Genomic DNA, 27,279 nt, shown 5'->3' with positions numbered 1-27,279 from the left:
CATTTAAACAAAAGTAGTTTTTTTCAGTATTATTAGCATTACGGAAATGGGGATTTTTAACATCATGTTAAACATGATTTGCAGCTTTAACATCACACATTAACATTGACAGTGAGGGAGTTACAATAAAAACAGATTAATAAATAACATCCATTTTATTATTTTCTAATTTCAGTTTTTACTGTTTTAAAAAATGTAAATCAGACTGATTTAAATTGAACTTATGTATACCGCAGGCGCACGAACACAACAAAAGGGTAACTCTATGGGCTTCTATTTTTCCCCCCATTCAGTTTGAGTGCATTTGGAGTAAAGCAAGCGTCATTTTTTATTGATTTATATTGAAAAAAATAGTATTGTTAACTTTAAGGGTTGTATGAGTAATTTTCTCTGTATTAGTCATCAGTCCTTACGGTAAAAAAATAAATAAAAATAAAATACACCCACAAACAGGGAACTAACTGACTTACTTGCAACTTGAGCTAGTTTTTCATTTCTAAGCCTTTAAGCAAGTATTTTCCAGTTGTAAAAGTCAATTTTTAGATTCTGAAAGGCTGTTACTGCATTAGTGTGATAACTTTGCTAAAAGTGAAAAAAAAAAAAAAAAAAAAACGCTAAGACTCCCTGCCCTGTACTCTAGTATGCGTGACAATTAAAAGTTTCAAATTTTCCCTTCAAATATGTAACTTCAAAACATAATGTTCTACTGCCAAATGAAATGACCTATTCTTATTAGCAATTTCAATTTTTGGTTATGGCTTCCCTTCAGATTTTATCTTGAGTTTTTCAGTATAAATCTAGCCTTGCAAATGGAGTCTTAATCTGCTGATCAACTGCATTATCCTGCATTTCAAATTCAATCCAGCAGTGCTTCAGAAGGGTCAGATCATCCGATCTACTAGTGTGTCAGACAGACAGGAGTTAGTCATTAGAGACAAAAAAAGACAAAAAAAAAAAAAAAAAACTCTGTCTCCTCCAATTAAAACCTGTGCTTAGATCTGCCACTGCCAACACTGTGTTTAAATGGGAGAAGAGAGGCTAGCCTCCCTTTGCTAAAAAAAAAACAAACCAAAAAAAAAAACACATCACGCTCCTCCAGGACCAGAACACCATAGCCAACGCTAGTGACATGTGACACACAGAGAGTCGCACCCAGAGGGAAATGAATTAAAAAAAAAAAAAAAAAAAAATTACATTTTAGCCAATAATTTTATTTTATTTTATTGAACATGATTAAACTATAATACTATATTATTATTTTTTTTTCCCTTTGAAAAGTTGAGGAGGCTGTGCCTCCCTTGCCTCCTCCAAGAAGCCTCCACTGCTTAGGACACTGTGGCGATGGCAGCTTTATAAAAAAAACTGGCACGTTAATTTTTCTTGCCAAATATAATCCTTGACCCAGATAAATCACAGAATACAGCTGTGTATCTGGAAGCGTGAGGTCTTCATCCTCCAGAAGGCAAATAGTCACATGGAACGTCAAAAAAAAAATGTTGCTAGCTGAAATGGCTTCTGATATATTCATATCTGTAGTGGTAGCAGCAGATTCACAAACCCATACAAGCTCCCTTCACAGGGAGGCTTCATTATTGCCCTGTGGAATCTAAACTTACTTCTATATCTAGCCTGTGTTCCATATGAGACAACTGGAACTGAAGAGCAAAATATATAAACCAGTATTTGAGTTACTGCAAAAAAGAACCCCTCAGAATGATCTGAATCATCATAAAAAGGTATGGGAGCAGGAACAATTTAAGAACTAGAAGTAAACAGCATCAGCAATTTAACACCAGAATAGCCAAACAAACCAAATATTTTCCATACCCTTTTTAGCCGCATCCAACATAATTCCCAGAGTGTATTTACTATAAATCATATCATCCAGACCATGTTCATAAAAAAGTGAATTGTGATCAGAGAGAGAGAGACAGAGAGAGAGAAGACGTTTATTTGGAAAAATCATGCTGTTAGCCACAATGTAAATTAGACATTGAAAACAGCATACATTAAACACAAAATGTAAATCTAGATACTTGGAATTTATAGTAGGCAGAAACAAATGGGAAAAATAAAACTTTGTGAATCTGGTCGTTAGAAATTTATGAGGGTACTGTGAAACCAGCAAAAATCTGGACTATTAACTTGGGTGTGGTTAATGACATAAAACACAAATGCCTTAGTCCTTTTGTATAATGTTGATTTTGGACAGTATGGTTTACATCATAATAAAGTACCTTCTCTTCCTGTGGACATTTTTCAAGACTTTGTTTGCTCAAGTAAGCACACAGCACACATTAACTCAACATATGCAGAGTGATTAATTTCAGCTTTCTTAAATTTTTACTACTAGTCAGCACGGCACAAACCGAATTCAGGGAGGAAAATATCTTCCTTTTGGGCCATCTAAACTGCTCTGTTAACTCAAAAACTATGCCTGCTGATTACAAGAAAAGTCTGCTTTCCAAGTTAAAACTCCCTTGTGGCCCAAACATCTAATATTTTAAGAGCTGCGTCATTTATTTCCAAGCGTGTGAAAAATGTCCTCTGTAATTAGACTTATGGTCTTATGATGCTACATCACATCATATGAATATATGACTGAATTAATTCAGCAAAAAAAAACAAAAACAATTATGAGTTTTAAGCATGTTGCTTTGTAATGTTAAATGTGCGTTTTACTATAGGTGACTACTCTGCGGTTCAAGGGTCAACAGTCAAAACAGTTGGCTCACCTTCCTCACTTCCTGCAAGTCCACCAAGGGAACACATAGTTCAGCGTTGACTACCAAAATGTAAACCATCTGTTTTGAGTCAAGTGATTTAAAAAGAAAAAAAAAAAAAAAAAAAAACACACCAGGATTTATTTAAATAAGCTGGGCGAGTCAGTTAAACAAAACAAAAAGGCGGCATTCCTGAATTCTTAATTTGAATAATGTTAATTGTTCACTATACATACTAATTCACAAAGTTATAAGTCAAGAGTTATTTAAACAATGCTTTTTTTTTTTTTTTTTTTTTTTTTTTTTTTTTTTTAAGTCTTGACAAATAAAATAAACTTTGACATTTCATGAAGACTGTTAACTTTCAACAGTTTCATGAATACCAAATAAAACTTAAGTCATATGGTAGAGCGACTTACTCATGTTCCCATTTTACAGTAGTCACCAGATGATTTAGTCTCATTTTGAAGGGCTCTACTCTAAAGAAAAAGTATTTCTGATGGGGGTTGTTCTCTTATACTATTTTATAGCAAGGAGTGGCATGAATATATTAAAATGCACACAATTATAAATTGTGTGTGACAACCTTTTTACAGCAAAACTATTTGCTATCAAAAATGGATGCTATTTTTACTGATTTAATTAATATTGCAAATATAAAATAAGCATTCTCTCTCAACTTAATGTCAGCAATAAGCCTTACATCTTGAAAATAAAAGGTCTATCTCAAGAACGCAGGCATTTGACCAAAACGTTTTGTGTTTGCCAAACTTAAACTCTGCCAAGTCTCAGACCAGTGATCCAGGTTATGACAAAGAAATGCTTATTTCAAAACAGTACATGGAGGTTCTCATTAGTTTTTAAAAAAAAAAAAAAAAAAAAAAACAAAAAAAAAACAAAGTGTTTATTTGGCTGATTAGATAATTTACTGGAATTAGAATTACTGGCTTTCATTATGGGCACATCTGCACTCATATTTTACAACAAAGTGCAAATGGAAGATGGAGTTACAGTAAGATGACAATATTTTTTTAAACCTCTGCACAAAAACAGACTGGATAGCACAGCATCAAAAGTTACACGTTGTTGACTTAAAACACACTTTTCAGTAAATGTTACAAAAAAAAAATAGAATTAGGTGCCAAATCCATGCTGCTTCAATTCCAGTTCTGGAAAAACCCTACCAATCACTCAGGAAACAACTCCATGCATTTCTGCGGGTCAAAAACAGCTTGCAGAGACAGACCAGCTTACTGCTGCACAAACCGGAAGAGCCACAGACAGTGAGTAAGAGAATGAGCGACTATCTGTAAAACTCAAGAGACAGCATCCAGGAACTCCGGAACAGAATCCCTTATGTTCTTCAACGGCTAAAGATTTTCTTGTGTGTGAACTTGAAACACATGACATAAGGTTTTTTTATTGTTTTATGCCCAACCTCTAAGTACATCTTGCCATGACACATCCATGCAGCAACTTAAAAGTATGAGAGTGTGTGTGATTGTTAGAATTACTTTGTTTTTATGAACACACATTCACACTATAAAGAGTAAGTAGCAGGGTTTCCGAAAAAAAAAAAAAATAGCATTCCACATCCCCACGTGTTGCTTCAACCGTTTAAATAACGTACCTTATTTTCATAGTTAACATCCTGACAACTTTTTGCATTTATAAAACGTTGGAGCCTGTTTCAAAGCTCTTTTCAAAATGACCATTCCAGTGCACTGGATGTGTAGGATTGTTACTGCCCATATTGTCAAACAGGTAACAGATCCATGATGTGATACAGAACAAAAAAAAGTCAAAGCACTTGTTCTTATAATTATTATTATTTATTTATTTTAAATCGCTCTTCCTCCAGTGATTTAATGACAGATCTCAAACCCCAGTGCACTAGAGTGGCCATTTTGAAAAGAGCTTTGAAACAGACTTTAACCTCATAAGTGCAAAACGTTGTCTGGATATTAACAATGAAAAGAAATTGAAATGGTTGGAGCGACACATGGGGACGTATAACACTATATTTTTCGGAACGTCCACTACTTCCTCTTTAAAAGGTGCTATGTAAACCTAACAAAATTTGACCTGAAAAACAGAAGAATGTTTACAGGCTGAAATTCTGGATCGGATAATGACGTAAACTGTGACCCCATGCGGTGAGTAAGGCTTTAGAGTATTACAGTAAACTACATTTTACATTGTAAACAGCCTCATATTTTACTAAACTTTTAACTGAAAATATGTTAATTTTAGGAGTCTTGTCTTGATACCCACTGCAACTGAATACTATATGTGAAAATCAACATAACATTTTAAATTAAATACAAAAGGAAAATATACAATGACAATAAATACAAAAACATTTTTCATTGAAAATGTGAATGATAGTTTGACCGGTAAATGAACATCTACACAAGGTTTAAACGTTTAATCTAATAAATGTAGATTTCCAGGCACACTCAGACTGGCTCATACTTCAATTGTAATTTTTAGTCTCTCTAGTAGAGTCTCACTGGTTGCCAGACTTGAATATCTCAAGCAGGAAAAGTATCAGCCAACCAAAGTCAACCAAAATTGAAGACTGAAGGAGACTTAAATAACTAATAAAAATAAATAAATAATGTCCAATAAGAAAAAAAAAAAAGAAACAGTAGGATCAGAAGTCTTAAGAATTTATATATATATATATATATATATATATATATATAATATATATATATATATATATATATATTATAATCCTCATGGGTGTATAAAACCGACCATAAAATCCCAATTTTGTTAACGTAAAATTGAATTAATGATTTGGTATTGGGAAGAGTGTTAATTTCTGTGTCTGCCTGGTAACCTTTCCAGAAATTAGTTAGGTTTATAGTCAAGAAACGATTTATTGGTGAAATCCTGAAAGTCCTCACGGTTTTGATACACCTCCGAGCTCATTGGAAAGCTTTAACTGAGCCCCCCCCGTCCGTCACCCCCTCTTTCTTTTTTTTTTTGATTTATATTGCAGCTTTTCACGCTTTTTGATTTACTATTAATTAAAATGATCTAATCTTACTGTTGTCACATGTGGGAGGAAATATGAACTTCGTCAAAGTGGAAAAACAATAAACTAAATTATTTGTTTTGGGGTTATTAAATTTATTTTGATCTCCGATTTGCTGAAGCAGTCATTATAGTACCGATATACTAACAATAACAATAATAATGGCACAGTCGCACGATGGCCCTCAGAGAGTGTTTATTTCTACTGCTGTTAAATATTTACAATCAATTTCTTTTTTGGCACAATGCCCTCATTTTAATGTATAATGGTGCATTAATGCATTAGTTTGTTAGTCAGTGTCTGTATGTGCTATGTCCAATCCACTTTTTATGATATATATTTTTTTTTAAACCAAACTAAACTCACCATATGAGTCTATTACATCACCACTTAAAATATATTAATATAAAGAAAAGCAGAACTTGTTTGTAATCAATTGGTTTCTAAAAACAAACCCTGAAACAAAAGTTATTACTCGAATGACACAACACATATACTGTACATCATCACCACCCACTCACAAACAACATTATCCATATGCTTTAATAATTTCCATGTTGGACCACTTTTACCTTAGTGTTTCCAATGAGAAACTCAGTGTTAAAGCCAGCAACTGAATAAACTTTTTTTTTTTTAAAGACATTCAAATGTTTGCATTTTGAGTAAAGGTACATATTTTAAATAAAAACAATAAGGCAAAGTCGATATTCGATTTTGCATTATAGAAAACAATTTCTCTGGGGACAAATTATTAACCATTATAAACTTAAAAAAAACCCCATAAAATCTCAAACAGCAGAATCATGTCATGTCGACTATAAAATGGACCGTGTTTTTACAGGTAACTTCCATTTGCTGAACCTGTACTCTAATGTAAAATACTGATCCGAAGCCAGATTCCGGGGTTTTTTTCAGTCTGGGATCTAGTTCATGAGGAGTGCCTGCTATCTATAACCAAGCCACAGAATTAAATCCAGGCAGGCAAAACTGAAAATAAAAAGCTTACTGTCACTGACAACAAGGAGTTATTGTATATAAAAAATAAATAAAAAAACAAAGAAAGTGTAAGATTACCAAATCAGTATTTTTGGAAAAGTTCAATTATAGACTGGACACTAGTTCCAAAGTATTCACACATCTCACATTTCATATAAGTGGAAGTCTTAATTGAATATAAATTAATGGAAGCAAGAGCCCTGACAAACTTTTTTCCAAAACAGCAGATGCAGTCAGAAGTTCACCAAAAACAGATACACATTAAAAAGGTCTGGATTACAGCAATAAATAACAAAGCTATTCAAAATTGATTTATACAATCAAATAGTGCAGTGTGTAGGCCCTTTCATATAAATGTATGCACAGGCCTTTAGCAACAGCTAGTAAATGCAAGGCCATAGACAATCTAGGCTGAAACATTTACCAAACAGAGATTGTTCGTAACAGGTCAATGAAGTCTATTCTGCGGATAAGAGCTTTTCTACTTACTAAACTGGTTAAAGGAAGCAGAGAGTACTTGCTAGGGAAGGGACTTATTTTTGGGGCCATGGATTCAGTAGGGTGTCACATGGGCTGCAGCTGGGATCCCTGCTCTTTTCTGTTTACATAAATGACATAAACTTGTAAAATATGACATGTATTCTGCAGCCAGGGAAAACCAAATGGATTTACGATTGTGTACAGAACGGTGCTGAAACATGGGAAATTAAACACAAATGTTACGTGGTGCAAAGTTTTGCATCTCAGACCCAAAAATTAAAGATTCAAATAACAAATGGCTGGTACTAGAACCGGCTGATTGTGAAAAAAGACCTTGGTTATGTATTAGACTCATTACTGCCAGCAACAAGGCATTGTGGGTTGCAAATTAAAAAGACTAACAGAATGGTTGGCTATACAAAGTGTAGATGGCAAATTAAGGAGGTAGTCTGCACTTCGAATAAACCGTTCACTTGTGGTCCCTGCGCTACAAAAAGTTAATTGCAGCCAGTGGAGTTATGAAGAAAGGTTAAGAGAACTGGACCTAATTAGCCTAGAATAATGAAGGGCTAAAGGACACTAAATTAAAAAATGTAAAATCCTAAATGAAGATGACAAAGTTCAATCTAGTCACGGATGGATACCTAGTCATGGATGGATGCTGGCAATGTCACTTGTATTTAAGAAACTTTTTTTGTTTGTTTTTATATTGTATTGGAAATCAAACAAGAGCCAATAACTTCTTGGCAGTGAAGTCGGGTGCCTGGTAAAGTCACCTTAAATGTACTGTTTTGTTCTTTTAGACAGAATCTCCTTTTAAAAATTATTGCCTATGGGGCAGTGAATGGATCAGTCAGGTTATAGATACAAAGTTAGACTGATGATTCCTGATACTCAGTTACTATCTGTACTAGATAGGTAATCTGGTTGCAGTTAAATCACATAGTGAATTTAACTTACATACAAGAATTTATAAAGCAGCAACTGAGAAGTTTAATTCTCCAGAAAAACATCTTCAGCTTTCTATCCCAAAAGCTGGCAGAAATAAATCTACCCTGCATTTAAAAAAGCTTTTTTGTATAAAGATAATAATAAATGGCACATGAACTTTCACTGCATATGTTTTTCATTTAAGAGTTCCTGTTGCAGCTAGTACCATGGATTCTCTTGGAAATTAAATGAATTCTTCCTAGACTGTGAAATATTTTAATAAACAAACTAAACTAGCATACTATAAACAACATTGTGCACGTGCTGATGAGGAAAAAAAAAGCTTGTGCATGTATCAGATATCAGGACTGCTCAGTCCCTGACCACCTTCCGGCGCCTCGTCAAGACACACCTGTTCAAGCAGTACCTGTAAACCTGACCTGGGATCCTTCAAGAAGCTGCTTGATTAGACTCAGGGATCAATAAGCTACTAACAACTAAACTAGCAAGATGGGCTGAATGGCTTCCTGTCTTTTACAAACTTTCTTATGTAACTCTCGACTACACTGGACTGTATGACACCCAGTTGTACCAGTACTTGAATCAGTTTGTACTTGCACTGAACTTCTCCATACCTTGCCGTATTCTACTACTGCTCTTAATACTTCCTGTATCTTGTATTTGATTTTACTCTTCTAGATATCTGTATTCACATTTCTTTGTAATTTGAAATCATTCTCATCCATTTACATGCTTTTACTGGGCTTGTATAAGCAAATATTTTTACTATAAGCTAACTGCTCTTAGTCGAACTCTCTCTTAAATGTAATAATTTATTGTATGCTTTATTGTGCTCTTATTTGAATTTGATTGTATTTCCTACTTTAGAACTGCTCTTATCTGTAATCTGATATTCTCTAATGTGATATTTTGTAACAATTGTAAGTCGCCCTGGATAAAGGGTGTCTATTAAGAAATAAATAATATATATATATATATATATATATATATATATATATATATATATATATATATATATATATATATATAAATAATACCGGACCGCTAATAGACGTACTTTCCCAATACAGCCCATCCTGAAGGGTCTTACTGCGCTTAGAAAATGGTCAACATTTATGAAAAAACAGGCAGAAAAAAGATTGCGTGGTTTAAAACTTGAACAAGGTAGTGGATCAAGGACATCTATCCAGGTGAAAAGGCACTTATTCTGATACTTTATTTCCTGGTCATCGGTTGAAAACTTGGCTATTGTGTATAATAAAAAAATACATTAAAAAACCACCCAAATGACCAAAATTACAAAGAAATATAAACCTGGATAAACTGGGAACTCTAATTATAAGCCAATATAAACCATATCGACCTCTGGCCTAGGGCGTTTTTTTTGTTTTTTGTCCCATATAATCTGTTCTGGTCAGAATAAATAAAGTAAAATATGGGAACGTGTGTCAAATTCTCTGTCTTTCTCCTGTCTGGGTCTGGAGCATTTAGCCTTCAATATGAACCCCCACCCAATGGACGGTGTAAAAATAAACACATTATCAACTGCTAAATACAGGAAGACACGCATCAATATAGAATTTGAACAGGTAGTCCAGAAGTCAAAAAGCACAGTCTCTGCATTCTTTAATAAAACAAAAGTCCATTACGATTGGGCATGCATGGATTATTTTGATAGGTTAGAAAAATAAATCTACAACCAAGAATAAAACTTAGAGATCTTCAAAGACAAAGATAAGCTTTCCTTTTACTTTTAGGTGCTGGAGTCAGAGACGCAGCAACCAGGAACTATTTGCGTATAGCTGCAGCTATATTTGTATATCTGAACCATATCAATTCTCCTAAAATGTAAAAATCCTCCAAAAAAAAAAAAAAAAAAAAAACAGTAAATTTAACTTTACAATGCTTAATTTCAATTAGCATCAAACATATATATATATGTTTTGACAGCGTTCCATTAGGACCAAGTCTGTTTCCTACATATCTTCAATATACTGTGTATTACCTCATCATTTAACCATACTACAGTACATAAGACCACAGACGGGAACCTAGTTAGTGGGTAATTTCAGCACGTCTGGAAAAAAATTACAAAGCAAACAAAGTCATCTATCAAATAATTATTTTAATCAGTTCTACGTTACCTTTTTGGAATGCTGTATTTTAGACTCTTACTATTCCAACATGGCCAGCTACCATGCCATAATACTAGCTACACCTGGGCTAAGCTGAAATTAGACTTGATTCAAATGATAGCTGTATTACAATGTTTAGTTTACTGGATCCACTTCTGGTTTAAACAAAGCACAGCATGATATTGTGTTCTGCCATGTGTAATCAAGACCTAGGTATTTTAAAAAATGTACATATTACATTTGCAATAATTTCATGTAAACAAAAGTTTTCTTGAGGAGTGGCTCCAGACAGCCATCTGGTATTCATTTTATACTGAAAAGTCAAGTTTAATTTGCTGTCCTTCAATACAAACGACTGGAACCACACATGATGTACTGTATAGTACACGCACACCCGGTTATAGATTTCTTCAAGCTTTGCCAATTAAAACTTTTCAGAGATTCCATCTCTGAAAGCATTAAAAAAAAAAAAAAAAAAAAAAACACACTTTACAGATGAATGAAAATACAGCAAACACGGTTTTCTTTGGCTTGGTCCAAAAAAAAAAAAAATTGAGACTGTGTATTTTAACTTGTTTTTTGAAGGTTGCGCTTGCTAGTTGTGGTCAACACTGAATCCCAATATGCCAACTAAAGTGAAGCACGACTCATGACTAACCCATTTAGTCAATGGATGCCTCAACTAAGCAGCCTGTATGCTGGAAGGCAATACAGGTATTTGGGCAAAATAAATTCTCTACAGTTCTTGTTTGAATACCTTAAAATCTTCCTAAAAGACTTTAATCCTTTAGATACTTTCAGAGTTTATCAGAGACAATGGAGTTAAAGCTATTAGCACAGTAGAAGCTTTTTCTTGAATTCCATCACAAAGTGTATGTATAACATGGAGGACCCAGTCCAATGTTAGACAAGTGATAAGCCACAGCTTTTATTTTTAAGAATTTGACAGCATCGGGCATCACTCTGGATTACATCACCCCACTTTATGTAGTTACGCCTGTGTTACAGGATATTAGAATTGTTATCTCAACTAAACATACCTGTAGAATAAGGCCTGTAGAATAAGGTACAAATTACATTATACATATCAAACGATATGCATCCAATGTATGGAATCCGGTGTTCTACAGTAATACAGCACTAAATACTCACTAAAATAAGGGTTTGATCCAACAGGTGGATTTTCCAACACTGTGAAATACTCCCACTGTGTCTTATCGCAGCGGAATTGTGTACATGTTGGCTATCAAATCCTCCCCAAATCTGACAATAATGAAACACAACAGTCCAGCATGTCACACAACCTTAAACAGTATAACAAGTATTATAAGAAGTAACCAATATTTTATTTTGCACTAATTATTTAACTAGAATAAAACACAATGGTATTTATTAAATAAATAAATAAAATAATTTGAAAACAGACAATTGCATTGCTACAGCAAAACACACACACACACACACACACAACAAAAACAATGTTAAATGAATGAAATGAAATTAATGATAAAAACAACAAAATGAACAATGGATTATATCCAAACAGATTGCACCAGAGGAAAGCTTGTAACTGAACACATTTTCCAGCTGTATTCCATATTCAGACCAGACAGCACAATTCCAATTTATTTTGCAATTACCTTCTGAAAGAAATCCTCTCCACTGTTGACCTTCCCCTCTGTGGCAGCTGTAAAGATGAAAAGAAAATATACATTTACTTCAGGTTCCAATGCTACATTTACACCGATATCCACAATTAAAAACAATTAGAAAATCTGTGAAGCCTCTTTAAATGGCAGAGATTTCATGTACTGATAATGGGCCGTAGAAGGCATATTACTTTCCAGCTATGTCTGCAGCAATTATGTTACTTTACAGAAAGACTGCCCTAATTACATATTTTCAGTATCTTTCCAATAATACTAGCGTGGCCAGAAGTATTGAACGGATCTTTCCTCAACCTGTGTATTAGTATAATTATTTAGTCATTTAGCAAACGCAACAGAATGTCGGTTTTACGTTTCAGACGGGATGTAAAACCGTGTAAAGATATGCAGTGTTGAAAGTGTTAAGTAATATTTTAAAAAGTTTTTTAAAAAGTTATAAAACTATGTAACCAACAGTTTTGCAGGTACATCCATTGGTTATATTATAAAAGCTTGATTATTTTTTAGCTACACGTATTTAGGTTCCCATAAATTTCAAATTAGGATTTCAGAATACACAAATTTAAGTTAAATGCTGATTAGTCTCATTCATTAAGGGTTATTGTTTTTGTGCTGCAGATTCCAGATTCAGTTCCCACAGCCAGCTTGGCACCCCTCAGGTTAGTATGATGTACTGTACAAATCCCCACAGCCAGCTTGGCACCCCTCAGGTTAGTATGATGTACTGTACACAGAAATGAAATGTGGCTCCCTGCTGGTTTCACAGATATACAGTTTAATGACAGGCCAAGTGGTCCTATTAGTTCCATTATGAATGCACCTTTCATGAAAAATGTATTTTCTCCAATGTTAACAGTGCATGTGCTTATCAAATTTTAAGAAGCAATACTATAGCTCAGTATTAAATTAGTGATGTGTTAAATAGCAAAACAACAAATACCTTCTATTTCTGCCCTGTAGCTTTCAAATTTGTTAAGTATATAGTCTGTGGAATATATGGCATGATTTACCAGGACTCACAATTCTTCTAGCTCACACATTAACCGAACTATGACAGCCACTTGAGATGACTTTATAACTCAAAACTGCAGTCGTTACCAAGCAACCAATAAAAATACACACTGCATATATATATATATTATACATACACACACACACACACACACACACGTAGAGTTTAGACGGAAAAGTTCATTTTTGTCTCGTCTGACTACAAAACCTTTTTCCATGTGTCTGCAGTATCTACATGCTTTTTCGCAAACTCCATACATGCTTTAAGATGAGGCTTTTTGAATAATGCCTTCTTTCTTGCCACCCGTCCATACAGGACAACCTTGTGTTGGGAAGGCTTATTGTTGATATGAGAACACTGACTACCATCTCAGACACAGAATTTTGCTGGCATTGATGGCTTCAGAGTGACATCCCAAACAAGTTTCCTCCTTGCCCGCTGCTCAGTTTGGGAGGGGGACCTGATCTGGGTAGTATGATGCAACTTCCACTTCTTAATGATGGATTTCACTGTGCTGAGAGAGATAATCCGCGCCTTTGAAATTTTCTTGTACCCTTCATCTGCTCTGTGTCTCTCTACCATTTTGTCCCTGACTTGTTCTGAAAGCTCCTTGGTCTTCATGGTTGCTTTGTTGGATCACTTTGCGAGTTGAAGCTTGAAAGTCTTTATATACCCGAGGGAAATTTTCTACAAGTTAAACTACTTTGAGTACACACAGGCTGAAACCATTTCACTAATTTTGTGACCTTTCAAACAAATCATTTGCACGTGAGCTGATTTAGGGCTGCAGTAGCAAAGGGGTTGAATATTTATGCAACTGAGATTAATCTGTTTTTCTCTGTAAATCTTACTTATTTATATTCTATATGCATTTAACTATCAAATGTGGAGCAATTTGTGTAGATTCTACATCTAAAGTCTAATTTGAAAGCGTCATGGAGTACACTCAACAAAATGTGAAAGCTTTGCAGGGGGGTTAATACTTCTGCAAACCACTGAGAGCGAGAGCGAGAGAGATATACACACACACACCACTGGCCCATAAGATGGATACAGAGCCATACAAAGGATGAAGTTTGTGCCATTCATGTGAAAGACAAATGTCTGTCAGATGAACAGCAGCACATGCTTGACACCTACAACCAAAGTATTTCAAGGTTTCAAGAGCACTAACAAATGGTTCCTTAAGCTGTAACATTTACATTGAAAACAAATTAGTTACTTAATAACTGGATTAAACACGGCAGAACTTTAAGCTTAGTGTCAAGTATGTTACAGTGTCAGTGTCATATACAGTATATTCATGAACTACACTGTAGTCCAAATAATGGAGACAATGGCTGGTTGAAGATTGAGCTTACATACAAAATATCAATTGCATCTCACACATATGCTTGTAATTACTCCCCCGCAGATAATATCTGCAGCTGGTTTCACTGAAGGCACATGCTAATGAAACAGTCAGAAAGTATGTGTTTCTGAAGCACATGCTTTCTAATTGATATGAAAGTAGTACATTTACAGCTCCCACCTCTTCTGCAAATAGACAGATGATGGGAATGGAGCTTGAGTTGTCAAAGTGTCAACAAGCTTTGAAACGAATTCATGAAGAACATACTTTAAAACAGAAACTTAACAGCAAAAACAAACGTATCCTTATGTAAAGACAGAGCCCTTGGCAATAGGGTTGAAATACAGGACAAAAATAAACACTCATTTAAATTCAGGCATGGCTAGAAACACATACGAATACAATGTAACCAATACAAACTTCCCACATATGAGCATGCCTGTGGTAACAGAGCACATTCCATCTATATGTCATGTCTGTCAGATTGTATGGTGTGTACATGATATCATACAGACCACGTGTAATATGATATCCATAAATCATAAAGACAAGCCATATTTCTCTATGAAAGAAGTTCATTAAAGATTAAATCACGCAATAATAATACAAACAAGAGGAGGCCATTCGGTCCATCTTGCTTGTTTGGTCGTTAGTAGCTTATTGATCCCAGAATCTCATCAGGCAGCTTCTTGAAGGTTCCCAGGGTGTCGGCTTCAACAACATTATCGAGGAGTTGGTTCTAGACTCCCACAATTCTCTGTGTAAAAAAATGCTTCCTAATTTCTGTTCTGAATGACACTATCTAATCTCCATTTGTGACCCCTGGTCCTCGTTTCTTTTTTCAGGTCAAAAAAGCCCCTTAAGTTGACACTGTCAATACCTTTTAGAATTTTGAATGCCTGAATCAGATCGACGCGTAGTCTTCTTTGTTCAAGACTGAATAGATTCAATTCTTTTAGCCTGTCTGCATATGACATGCCTTTTAAACCCAGAATAATTCTGGTTGCTCTTCTTTGCACTCTTTCTACAGCAGCAATATCCTTTTTATAGCGAGGTGACCAGAACCGAACACAACATTCTAGATGAGGTCTTACTAATGCATTGTAAAGTTTTATCATTACATCCCTTGATTTAAATTCAACACTTTTCATAATAAATCCGAGCATCTTGTTGGCCTTTTTTATAACTTCTCCACATTGTCTAGATGAAGACATTTCTGAGTACTTTATCAGTACTTTCTGTTTTCTACATGTTAACCACTCCCTAATCCATGTACATGTGTTTCCTTGAATCCCTACTGCGTTCAGTTTGAGAATTAATCTTTTGTGCGGGACTTTGTCAAAAGCTTTCTGGAAATCTAAATAAACCATGTCATATGCTTTGCAATTATCCACTATCGATGTTGCATCCTCAAAAAAAAAAAAAAAAAATCAAGCAGGTTGGTTAGACATGATCTCCCTTTCCTAAAACCATGTTGACTGTCTCCCAGGATACTGTTACCATTTAAGTAATTTTCCATTTTGGATCTTATTATAGTTTCCATAAGTTTGCATATAATAGAAGTCAGGCATATTGGTCTGTAGTTATCTGATTCAGTTTTGTTTCTCTTTTTGTGGATCGGTATTACGTTTGTAATTTTCCAGTCTGTCAGTACAACCCCTGTGTCAAGAGACTGTTGCGTGATCTTGGTTAGCGGCTTGTAAATAACTTATTTCGTTTCTTTGAGTACTATTGGGAGGATCTCATCCGTTCCAGGGGATTTGTTTATTTTAAGAGCTCATAGTTCCTTTGACACTTCTGCCTCGGTTATGCTAAAGTTATTTAAAACTGGATGGGAACTGGTTGACAGGTGGTGCATGTTTTAGCCCCCTTAGCAATGTTCATTTCTATTTCTCTCTTGGTCTTTCTAACTTCCTTTTTGACTTGCGTTTGCAGTTCTGTGTACTCTTTCTGTGTACTTTCTTTTTGGTCCTTTTTTAATGCTCTGTAAAGTGCCTTTTTTCGCTGAATATTTTTTAAAATTGATCTATTAAACCATTTTGGCAATTTAGTATTACATTTAGATTTGTCTACTTTAGGGATGTAATTGTTTTGCGCCTCTAGTACTACATTTTTGAAGAACAGCCATCCTTTTTCTGTGGATGTTTTCTCTATTTTACTCCAATCTACTTGTTAGTCTCTGTTTCATACCTTCCTAGTTTGCTTTTCTAAAATTGTAAACCTTAGCTTTAGTCATTACTTGGGGGTTTTAAAAAGCACTTCAAATGAGACCATGTTGTGGTCTGAGTTTGCCAGTGGTTCTCTGATCTCTGTTTTAGTTATTCTATCTTCGTTATTTGAAAAGACTAAATCAAGGCATGCCTCCCCTCTAGTTGGTGCCTTGACAAATTGTGCTAGAACGCAGTCATTTGTCATTTCTACCATTTCCATTTAATCTGTCTTGCTCCCCATCGGGTTTCCCTATTTTACATGGAGGAAGCTGAAATTCCCCATTAATATGGCTAATCCTTTGCTACACAGATTTCTAATGTCATTGTATAACACATTATTTTGCTCAGTGTCTGAATTTGGCAGTCTATAGCATACCCCTAATATGCCATTGCATTTTTGTCCATTATTCTCACCCATATTGATTCTGCACCTGGGCTTCAAGACTATTTTTGATGTATAGTGCGACGCCTATGCCTCTTTGGCCTTCCCTGTCTTTCCTATACAGTGTATACCAACTAATATTATATTCATAACCAAGTTTCTGTAACGCCTATCACATTGTAGTTACTTGTTAGTGCAGTGGCTTCCAGTTCTAACATTTTGTTTATGAAACTTCTAACATTTAGATAAATATATTTAAATGACTGTCTTACCTGAGTTGTTGCCCTATTTTGATGTAGTCTCCCTTTAGTTTTTTTGTTGGTTTCTCCCTCCTTTCCTTTCTAGTTTAAATGCTTCTGAACCTCTGAGTATTCTTTTTCCGAGTAGATTGGTTCCCTTTTTAAATAGTTGACTGAGATTTTTATATATTATATATATATATCATTTCTATGGAAACATTCTAGGTGTTAACATTTCATTTCTAGTCTTAATGTCAAGCACGCAGACACAGGCATTTTAGAAGTAAATGCATCAGATCCAGGAATCTGTAACAAGGTATCAAAATAGTTGAATGTTCTGAAGCAGTTAAAATGACATTACTCTTGTAGTGACGGGATCTGTGTTCTTGTGTAAATCTTGAGGTATCTTGTAGAACAGTGTTATCATGAGTACATCCCACTCACTGATAACCGTTCATGCACGGTAGAATACCCCCACTCAAGATTCACCACGTTAATCAACCTTCAATGTCAAACATGTTTGGTTTCTTCATGAATTTGAGTGCAAGTAATTTGACAGTATTATTCTTAATACTACTTTTAGTTAATTGAGTAAATAATTTAGCACTAAGAGAATATAACCTCCAAATTACAGCCCATTTTTAAAACAGGGCTTATTGTGGTAAAAAGCTCAAGCAAGCTTCAGTTTGAAAAGATTACTGGACAAAGCACAGTTTACAGCCATGTGCTATTGTGTGGAATGACCCATTATATCTGTCTTCACTGTAAAGCCAAAAATCAAAAAAACTGTTTTTAAAGCTGGAGGGCCAGCGTACCCCAGATGGAGGAGATATTTCAAACTTTCTTTAAAAAGAAGAAATAATTTCAACCTTGCCAGGAAGCCAGGACACAGGTAATTCCAATATCCATTTTTTACATTTTCTATGGACAACACTGCCTGGCTACTTTATTAGAACTAGTCTACCCAATTTGATTTATTCATCCAGTCATAACGTGGTGCATGTTCTCGTGGTATAACCTGGGACCCTTGATTACTCTGGAAGGCTGAATGAATACCACCATTGAATTAAGCATAGTTGTGGATCATTTTGTCCAACCAGCAATGCTGCACTTGCACCTGATGGTGATGGCTACTTTCAAGATGGCAATGTACCTAATTGTGCATTGATGGTTTGAGGAGCTTGATAGAGACTTCAGGAACGTTTAATGGCCTTCACAATCTGCAGAACTCAATCCAATTAAGAACTTGGATACATTTAAACAACTAACTAAATAGACATTGCCGTTTTTGTGAACAAAACCCAGACAATTTCTATTAGCATAGAGACAGGCAACTCTAATAAAACGGGTTGTAAATATGAATATACCGGTACGTGAGTAAAATGAAAAGTGATTGCAGCACAGAAGTAGTATGTATGAACGTTAATGGTTTCTGATATGTACTGGGTGGTTATGACTAGCTAAGCTGATTGATACCCATAGGTAAGTGCTGCTAACGATTTGACAGTGAAGGAAGTGCAATGGTTTGTTATTGTGCAAAAACTCACCACAGACACACACACAGTGGTTTTATCAGCTCAATTAAGGGGATAATTAGAATCAGGTGTTTAAATAATTAGGTAGATCTTCAGGGGTGAGTTTGGGAGGCCCCACCCTATATAAAGATCAGAAACTTTGTGAGTTTGGTCTTTGCCATACAGGTGTGTGGAAGGACGTCATGCCACGATCAAAATAAATCTTTGAGGAAAATGCAGTTATTGATGCTTACGAAACCACTTCTAAGGATTTGGGGCTCCACCAATCCACTGCGTTCAAACAGAAGAACCTGATCCCAACCGTCAAGCATGGTGGTGGGAGTGTAATGGTTTGGGGTTGCTTTGCTGCCTCAGGACCTGGACGGCTTGCCATCATTGACACCATGAATTCTGCTTTGCATCAGAAGATTCTAGAGGAGAATGTCAGGCCATCCGTCTGTGAGCTGAAGCTGAACCGAAAATGGGTCATGCAGCAAGACAATGATCCTAAACATAAAAGCAGATCTACAAAAGAATGGCTGCAGTAGAAGAAGTTCTGCGTTTTAGAATGGTCTAGTTAAAGTCTGGACCTAAACACCATCGAAATGTTGTGGCAGGACCTGAAGTGAACTGTCCATGCAAGGAAGCACTCAAATGGCACAGAGTTGAAGCAGTTCTGTAAGGAGGAATGAGCCAAAAAAAATATTTCAAGTATATACAAGCACAGCATAAACGAGCAGCACTGTCAGTCTGCTGTGACACTTTTGTTGGGAAACCCATTTAAAGCTTTATTTATTTTCCCACGCTATGACCCACTAGAAATGTGTTCACGACCCATAATTTAATTATAACTGCCGCAGGCACAATGGCCTGGCCCTGTGGGCAGGAATTTGCCCGCGGGCGCCACTTTGAGGACCACTGGTTTAGATCAACTGAATAAGCACCATAGTGGGATATGAAACAGGTGAGTAACCAATTCTGAACACAACACTCAATACAAAATGTATCCCTTTCAGGAGTTCCTCCTTTAGAAAAGTCCTCCTTAAAAACAAAAACGTTATACTCAGCACTCTCCTCGGTGATACAGCCGCAGTACATTTTAAATAAAACATATTTAATTCAAGAAGGTTTGCTTCCTGCCAAATTCCCATTAAAAACAAATGTACTGAAAAGTAAGAAAGATGCAAGATAAATTCCTGGCCGTCTTGTCTATCTGGTGCTTGAACAGTAAGTTCCTGTGTGGGAGGTTTATCGTGATGGGCCAAGTTGAACACAGAACTGTACCAGCGATAAAGAAATAGCCTTCCCAAAAACATTTCAAAATCTTCACTTACTATCTGCCCCATTCCTTTAATATTTAGTCTACTGCCTCTGCATGAAAAGCAACTTAAGTACAGAAAAAAATGCTCCTTCAATTACAAAACTTTATAAAATGTAGGTTAACAAATTAGAAATAAAACAAAAGAAAAAAAGTACCATTGCATATCTAATTGGTCAGAGCAGGACAAACAAATTAACTTTAAAAACAACAACAAAAAACAAACAAACAAAAAAAAAAACACAACACTTGGGGTTCTTGGCATTTGAATCGAAGCAGCTCAAAAATATGTTTAAGTTTTGTACTTGCTTCCGAGAGAGGAAGTTGATGTCATGCAAGTTTTCAAAAAACTCCATCGATTGCCACTGAAGCAAAACTATCATAACTGTGTAATCATCAGTGAGGGAAAAAAGGTACAACACCTACTCTTAGTAAAAGATGCCTTCATACTTTACCTGCATATAATGATTGTACCTAAAATGGAGGAAAAAGTTAGTTATTTGAATCAAGAAAAGTGCTTTATTAATAACTGTGCATGGACTTCACAAGGTGCTGAAAGAGATGTCTGTTTCCTCCGTCAGTCACCGACTGCTTTCTGATTACTCATTGGGCAGCTTACAATACCAACATAGCTGTCGTTACTACTATGCGCACCCACTATCAAACCTCTTTCAAATGCTGTTGGATCTTTGTCTTTACCCATGTCTTTGATAGACTGGCTGCAAATGTGCTGCTCCCACAGCTTTCTAGTGCTTCAGGGATTACGGTCACATCACACAATCAACCTAGTTTACACTAATTCAGGGTGATGACAATTCCAATCCAGAAGATGGGTCCTAATAAAAAGTGGACAAGCAGCATAATATATATATATGTATGTAATAGACATAGTAAAGAGACTGTGCTATTTGTGCTCCGCCTTACAATGAGAATACTAGTGTTAGTTTAAAATGCATTATGAGGCAAATGGGAGCCATGACTGTAGAGCCTTATAACCTGTTCTGCAGTATAAAGGACCGCCTTATAAAAGGGGGAGCACTGTATGTATATATATATATATGCGCACACACACTCACAGCACACACACAATAACAATCATTTTTTGTTCAACCCTGCCATGGAAAGTATTAACAATTATATTTAAAATTGAAAGTTTGAAGCAACACACACAATAGAAATAGGTATTCATATGTATAGCACATTTTGATCACATAAAATAAGTTGGCACAGACTGAGGACATGAGTTTACACAAGTGTCGTTTATCAAAACCATGCATATGCAAAGAAATGTTGCTAAGATTTTGTTTACAAGTGCAGTACGGTAGACAAATTAGAACTCCAAATAAGTTGCATTCCTTACAAACAGTTAACTATCCTTCTGTTGCCATTTTATCTGTTAATAAATGATTTTGCCTCTCAATCAGACTGCTAAATTTTCAATGATTTACAGGTATTTGTACTAGCTGTTGGAAAAGAACTCACAGCATAGAAAATAACTTTTCTTTTTTTTTTTTTCCTTCTCATGCAATAGATCAAGGTAAAATGATTACATTTGCCAAAACATTTCCAGGAAGGGTTAAAATATTCTGCGTTATGCCTGCCAAAAGTGAAAAAACAAAACAAAACAAAACAAAAAAAAAAAAAAAAAAAAACACCCTGGGACCTTGGAAGTATGGTTATTCATACTTCCAAGGTCTAAAAGGACTATAAAAAAAAAAAAAAAAAAAAAAAAAAAAAAAACTGATAAGACTTTGGGGTTACAAATGTTTAAAACTTTTGAACTGATCTGTACATACAATACATATTCCAGGTGTTTAATTTGATGACAGGAGAAACACAAGAACAACTGTTTAGCGAGAAAGACAGATATGAAGACCGCTTAATAGTTTCATTAAAAAAAAAAAAAAGTGCCTCCTGATGCTTACTTCTACACCAGTTTAGTTTTAAACATTCTACTTTTTAAAACTTGTGGCATTGTTCAATCTCACACACAAAAAAACAACAACACTACTAATGCTGAACATACATTATGCACACATACACATATATATTAATGGTTAAACAAACGCTGCTTGAAATGTATTCGGAAGGCAAAAATAAACATGTTCATATTTGTTCCAAGAAAAGAATGAATACATCACTTGCAAAGGAAATACAAAAGGCATGGGCTTTTTTACTATAACCATGTTCTCCCCAGCATTACAGACTACACACTATGTCCCAAGCACATTTCTTGTACTAAATATTCTCAGGATGTCTTTGGGAGTGAAACTGTGTTGAAAAGCTGGGAGAGCGCATTGCTGCCATGCCTAAGAACCAAAATGACCCCTCCTATAAATACGCCAGCTTTCCATTTGGGGACATAATTCTACCCCTTGCATGTGTCCAATGTTAATTTAGTCAACAAAAATATGAGTAAATAAACTGATTAACCATGTAATCACACCACCGCATTACCACCCAGGAGATGGACTATATTGCCAGTACATTCAAGACTTGCATCACCAGGGAAACTAACCCACTAGATGGAACATACACTTAAAATTTGAAAGAGTAAAAAAGGGAAATGACAAAGTTTCAGAAGGAGAAACGTTAATACGTTGCATATAGGGTGTCTCTCATGAAGTATGGCCTACAGAGCGGCAAAGCAACTGTGCAGAAATTATGCCTCTTTTAATAAGAGGCACCCCACACAACACACTATATTACTAACCAATTATAAAATCACAAGTGTATATACATAAATTGTGCTGTATGTTTTCTGCACTTGTTGATAGCTGTACACAGGATAACATGTACTGGAACGTCTACACATCTGTAACTGCAGTATATATATATATATATATATATATATATATATATATATATATATATATATATATATATATATATATATATAGAACACCATGATATTGTTGCAATACAGCCATCTGAAATGTATTAGATGGAAACTAGATCACATTGTTTAGTCTTATTCAGTTGTAAATTATAAAATGTTAGATATAAGCTGGTTTTTACCACACACAAGGCTGCCCACTGTAAAACTTGTTTTAGAAGGTATCTGACTTTCCATTGCCTGTGTATGAAGAACAGTTCAAATAAATCGGTAACGTAGCAAGCAACCATTTCTCTCTTCAGTTTGTAAAAAAAATAGTCAGGTGGTGCCTAACTTCAAAATCACAAAGAAAACTTTGCTGTTGTTTTCCTTTGAACAACAAAATCTACCAAATAAAAGAAAGATATACCAGCATCCCTTGTGAACACTGGATTAAACATTATGTTCCCCAGATTGTCTTACTATACACAACACTTGTGAGCACTGCATAGCAGTTTAGCTATCTAATAAAATAATGACTAATGTTAGGATTAGGTTAAATGTTTGGGGCAAAATTGGGATTTAAAAAGATGAGGCTTCGGTGTGCTGGAAGCCTAGGTCTTCCTGGAGTATTTACCTGCGGATGAAAAGGCAAAGTGCCACAAATAAGGGGTGGAGCGGCCTGGGCACGTGTTTTATCTGAGATAGTTGTGTTTACATTCTCGTATCTTAACAAGCTGTTATCGCAACAATAGAGCAAGATCTAAAAATCTGATTAAATACATACCGTATATTAAAACATATATAAAATTTGTCTTTTGTTCAACCAGAAAGATTTTTCTTCTCAGATTTATTTTAAATAATATTTATCAACATAGATTTTGCAACAGCTGTGTTTACAGATAACTGGACACGGTAAATGTGTACTAAACAATAGTACACATTTTTACTACCGGTAACCACTTAATGACTGAAGAAATCAGCTTAGAGATGTCACTCCATCAACTGGTCATTTGAGCCACACACACAAACCAACCCAAGACGTAACCAATGCACTTTTAAAATATATCATGCATTACCTCTCGCACCTGAGTCCTTAACTTCCGCCGACATTATGCCTTAGACCTTGAAGCTTAGAAGTGCTGAAGCTGAAACTAACTACAGATAACACTGGAATTTATTAAAAGTTGCAACTTTTGTGATCTTATTAATGTTTATTCAACAAACTGAAATGAATACCTACAGGAAATGCTACTTAACTGAATCCTTCCAGATAACGTCATGTACAATTTGGCTTTAAAAACCATTAACAACAACATTCCTTTCATGTATGGGTAAACTGAACTATTTACCTATGAAGTATGGATGAAAGCCAATGTTTCAGAGCAATACAGTAGTGCCATTTAAGAACTTAGTAAACTCGGTTAATACAGAACTAAGTTCATTGTAAGTGTCTCTGTATTTAACGAAACTGCATAGTTACATATAGCTCTGGCTACAGCACATATTTCCTCAAGTAGCCAAGATTTTTAAACATGCAATGCTTGTATGTGCCTCTGTGCTGCAAAGCCCTATTGTTAAAATTATTATATATGGACTCAATGTAAGCAGTATGGAAATCTGATATGATTAACATCTGAGCTGGTCAAATTTAGGTGACCAGGGAGTTCTTAGTCATACAAGAAATACAATATATTACTTATAGGGGGGAAAGAAAGACTGTGACATGAAGTAAGTTTAATTTAGTAAAACTAAAAAACTGACTGACTGACAAAGACAGAATGATTCTTGGTGATAAATCTCCCTCCCTCCCTGTTAGGTTGCAGTGTAAAGGGAACAGAGTGCCCTGGACTGGATGGTCTGACAAATCATTCCCAGGGTTAGGTGGAAGTCGGCCATCTAGAAAGGGGGCACAGCTGCGGTACAATAAGTCATCGCTCCAGAGGGAAAGCGATGTGGCAACCGCGGATTGGAGGAGAAATGGCAGCACTCACTAACCTAGGGGGTGTGCCAAAGTACAAACAAGGGACGTGGCTAGGTGATCTGTTCCTTTATTTATGGTTAAGAGAACGCTAAAGGATGAGCAATATATAACCGTGAGTGTTTTGTCGAGTCTAATTGTACTGTTTGTTATTATTAGACCCTAACACGATCCGGAGCTGTCCATTGTTCACGGATTAATTGTATTCACCACTCGCACGTTAACACTCACTGTGGATCGTGTGTGTGTCTTGTGTGTTTAATAACTGTGTCTATTTCGGGACTGCAACCAGTTGTTTATTGAACTGTGCAATACACCTTGTTGTTATATGTTATATTTAGGAATTTCTCAAATTTTACTGATTATAAATCGACTTACTAAAGTTCAGTTAGTTTCGTTGAAGGGGAAAAAAGAAGGTTTTAAAAATGAGTTGCCAAAGATACCCTGTTAAAGATAGTTGTTGTTTTTTGTTTGGGTGCTTAAGAAAAAAAAAAAGCTGAGCAGCACAATGAGAGCCGTAGCTGTATGTATGGTACTAAGTTTAGAATTGTTTTATTTTCTTTATATTAACATAATAATAATACTTTATTTTTATATAGCACTTTTCATAGTGTTCCATCATCACAAAGCACTGTAAGATATGAGACTAGGGTATGTGAACTATGCATCAGCTGCAGAGTAACTTACAAGAACATCTCACCCGAAAGACAGAGCACAAGGACTTGCTCGGGGTCACACATTTGAACCGGGTACCTCCTGGTTACAAGCCCTTTTCTTTAACCACTGGACCACAAAGCCTCCGAGTATAAGAATTAGTAGTAGAATTGTTTTTGAGTGTGTGAGATTAGTGTATCGCGGTTTATGTCCATTTGCTTCAAACATCAGAAATTCGGGCAAAAACTTTCTCATTTCTGACACTCGACTCCAGATCTTCCTGAACACTTCTATCTGCCCACAGAGAAACTAGAGCCTGCACTTCCTCAGCATTCCAAGGCTGTACTTTTCTATCATCACATTCTGTGCCTGCCAGGTTTGTTGTTTTTATTTCTTTCTGGAGTGTACTAACCAATGCAACGTAATGAGGAAAATCATTAACCCCGCCCCTGGCTCGGCTCGCTGCCGGATTCAGGTGTCTTGTGAGGCTAGAGTTTCCCGGTTTGGTTCTTGCTGGGCTTGACAAACAGTCAGTGGAGAACCACCCACACCTGTACCGTACTGAGCCCTCATGGGTCGGATGTGCCTGTGGAGAAGGGGTATTTTAAACAAGGTCAGTGTGATAGAAGAGCCACAATAGTATTGCATTTGCCTTTAAAATCATTTCAAATGAAATTCACCAAAGACACTGATTGTTAAAACATCTTTAAATAGTTTTTCATCTAATGATTGTGAGAGGTCTATTTTAATGACCTAAAACACCGGCACACTCAAATGTATAAGCTTTGCAGACATCTACTGATGGGATAACAACTAGAACTGGATGAGATGAGATGATTGAAGACATTTAGGATACACAGATAAAACAGTAGGAGTGATTAAAGACGTGGATACACTGCCTGATGCAATCAATAGCGACGCAATTTTTATGTTATATTTTTAATGTGTTATGTTTTGCGATGCAATTTTACAGGATCGGCCAATTGATTGCAAATGCAATTCACTCGCATGGGGCAGTGTGTTATACCCATACCTACTCGCAAGTCTCAAAATCAGCAACCGATGACTATTTCGTCTAAGAGTTTAAAAAAAAGTACAGTGCTTATGGACTGTTAGGACTTGTTTTTAAAAAATATATTAGAACAGACATTATATACAAACCAATGCAATACCTTGTGTATGTATATGTGTGTGTGTGTGTGTGTATTAGAGGGTTTCACGATCACGCTGCCTTCTAGCCAAAACTGTCGATATACTGTCAAACATCAAGGAAAAAATAAATAAAACAATTCATAAATTGTGCATCTCTTCCTGCATTTCAATAGGTCAATGTGTGATACTCGCTTGCAAAGACGTTTATGCGATGCAACCTCCTCCATTGAGATTCGACGGTCACATCGGGCAGTGTGTTCTGGGCTTTATGCAACACAGCTTTTGATCTATAATGTAACGCTACTTACACTGTATACAGTTGCTGCCATAGACTCTACAGAAAAAAAAGAGAACTCAATCCTTGGAACAGGAAGTTGAACGTTTGCTTGCATTTCCAGTAATGCAGCGTTCCATTTTTGCAAGAGCTGCCTTTTAACTGAAGTTTGAAATGGTCAGAAAAGTTTGTCAAACACTGAAATGACTGTGGCTAAAATTAAGAACAGCTGGAAAACATTCTTTCCCACAGCAAAACTCAAGACTTCTACAAAGCTGTATTCTCTAGCCAGGTCAGGGAAGATTATTTGAAGTCAATTTTATTTAAATTTGTTCTACAAACTAGGATTTGTTCCAGAACTATTAAGCTTCGACATATG

The 27,279-nt window shown here is 35.6% G+C and overlaps 1 protein-coding gene across 5 annotated transcripts in view; it reads right to left on the bottom strand.

The window, feature by feature from the left end:
• Positions 1-27,279, bottom strand: part of LOC121325668 (protein bicaudal C homolog 1-like) — a 93,992-nt gene that overhangs the window by 45,700 nt on the left and 21,013 nt on the right. For all 5 annotated transcript variants that reach the window (XM_041268515.1, XM_041268516.1, XM_041268517.1 and 2 more), the window contains exon 2: positions 11,972-12,018. In XM_041268515.1, coding sequence (XP_041124449.1) covers positions 11,972-12,018 — 47 coding nt within the window. The remainder of the gene's footprint in view (positions 1-11,971; positions 12,019-27,279) is intronic.

This window comes from Polyodon spathula, chromosome 13 (assembly GCF_017654505.1).
Source record: "Polyodon spathula isolate WHYD16114869_AA chromosome 13, ASM1765450v1, whole genome shotgun sequence".
Classification (NCBI taxonomy): Eukaryota; Metazoa; Chordata; class Actinopteri; order Acipenseriformes; family Polyodontidae; genus Polyodon; species Polyodon spathula.
Note: the sequence above shows the minus strand (reverse complement) of the source record. Positions and strands in the feature narration are given on the sequence as shown.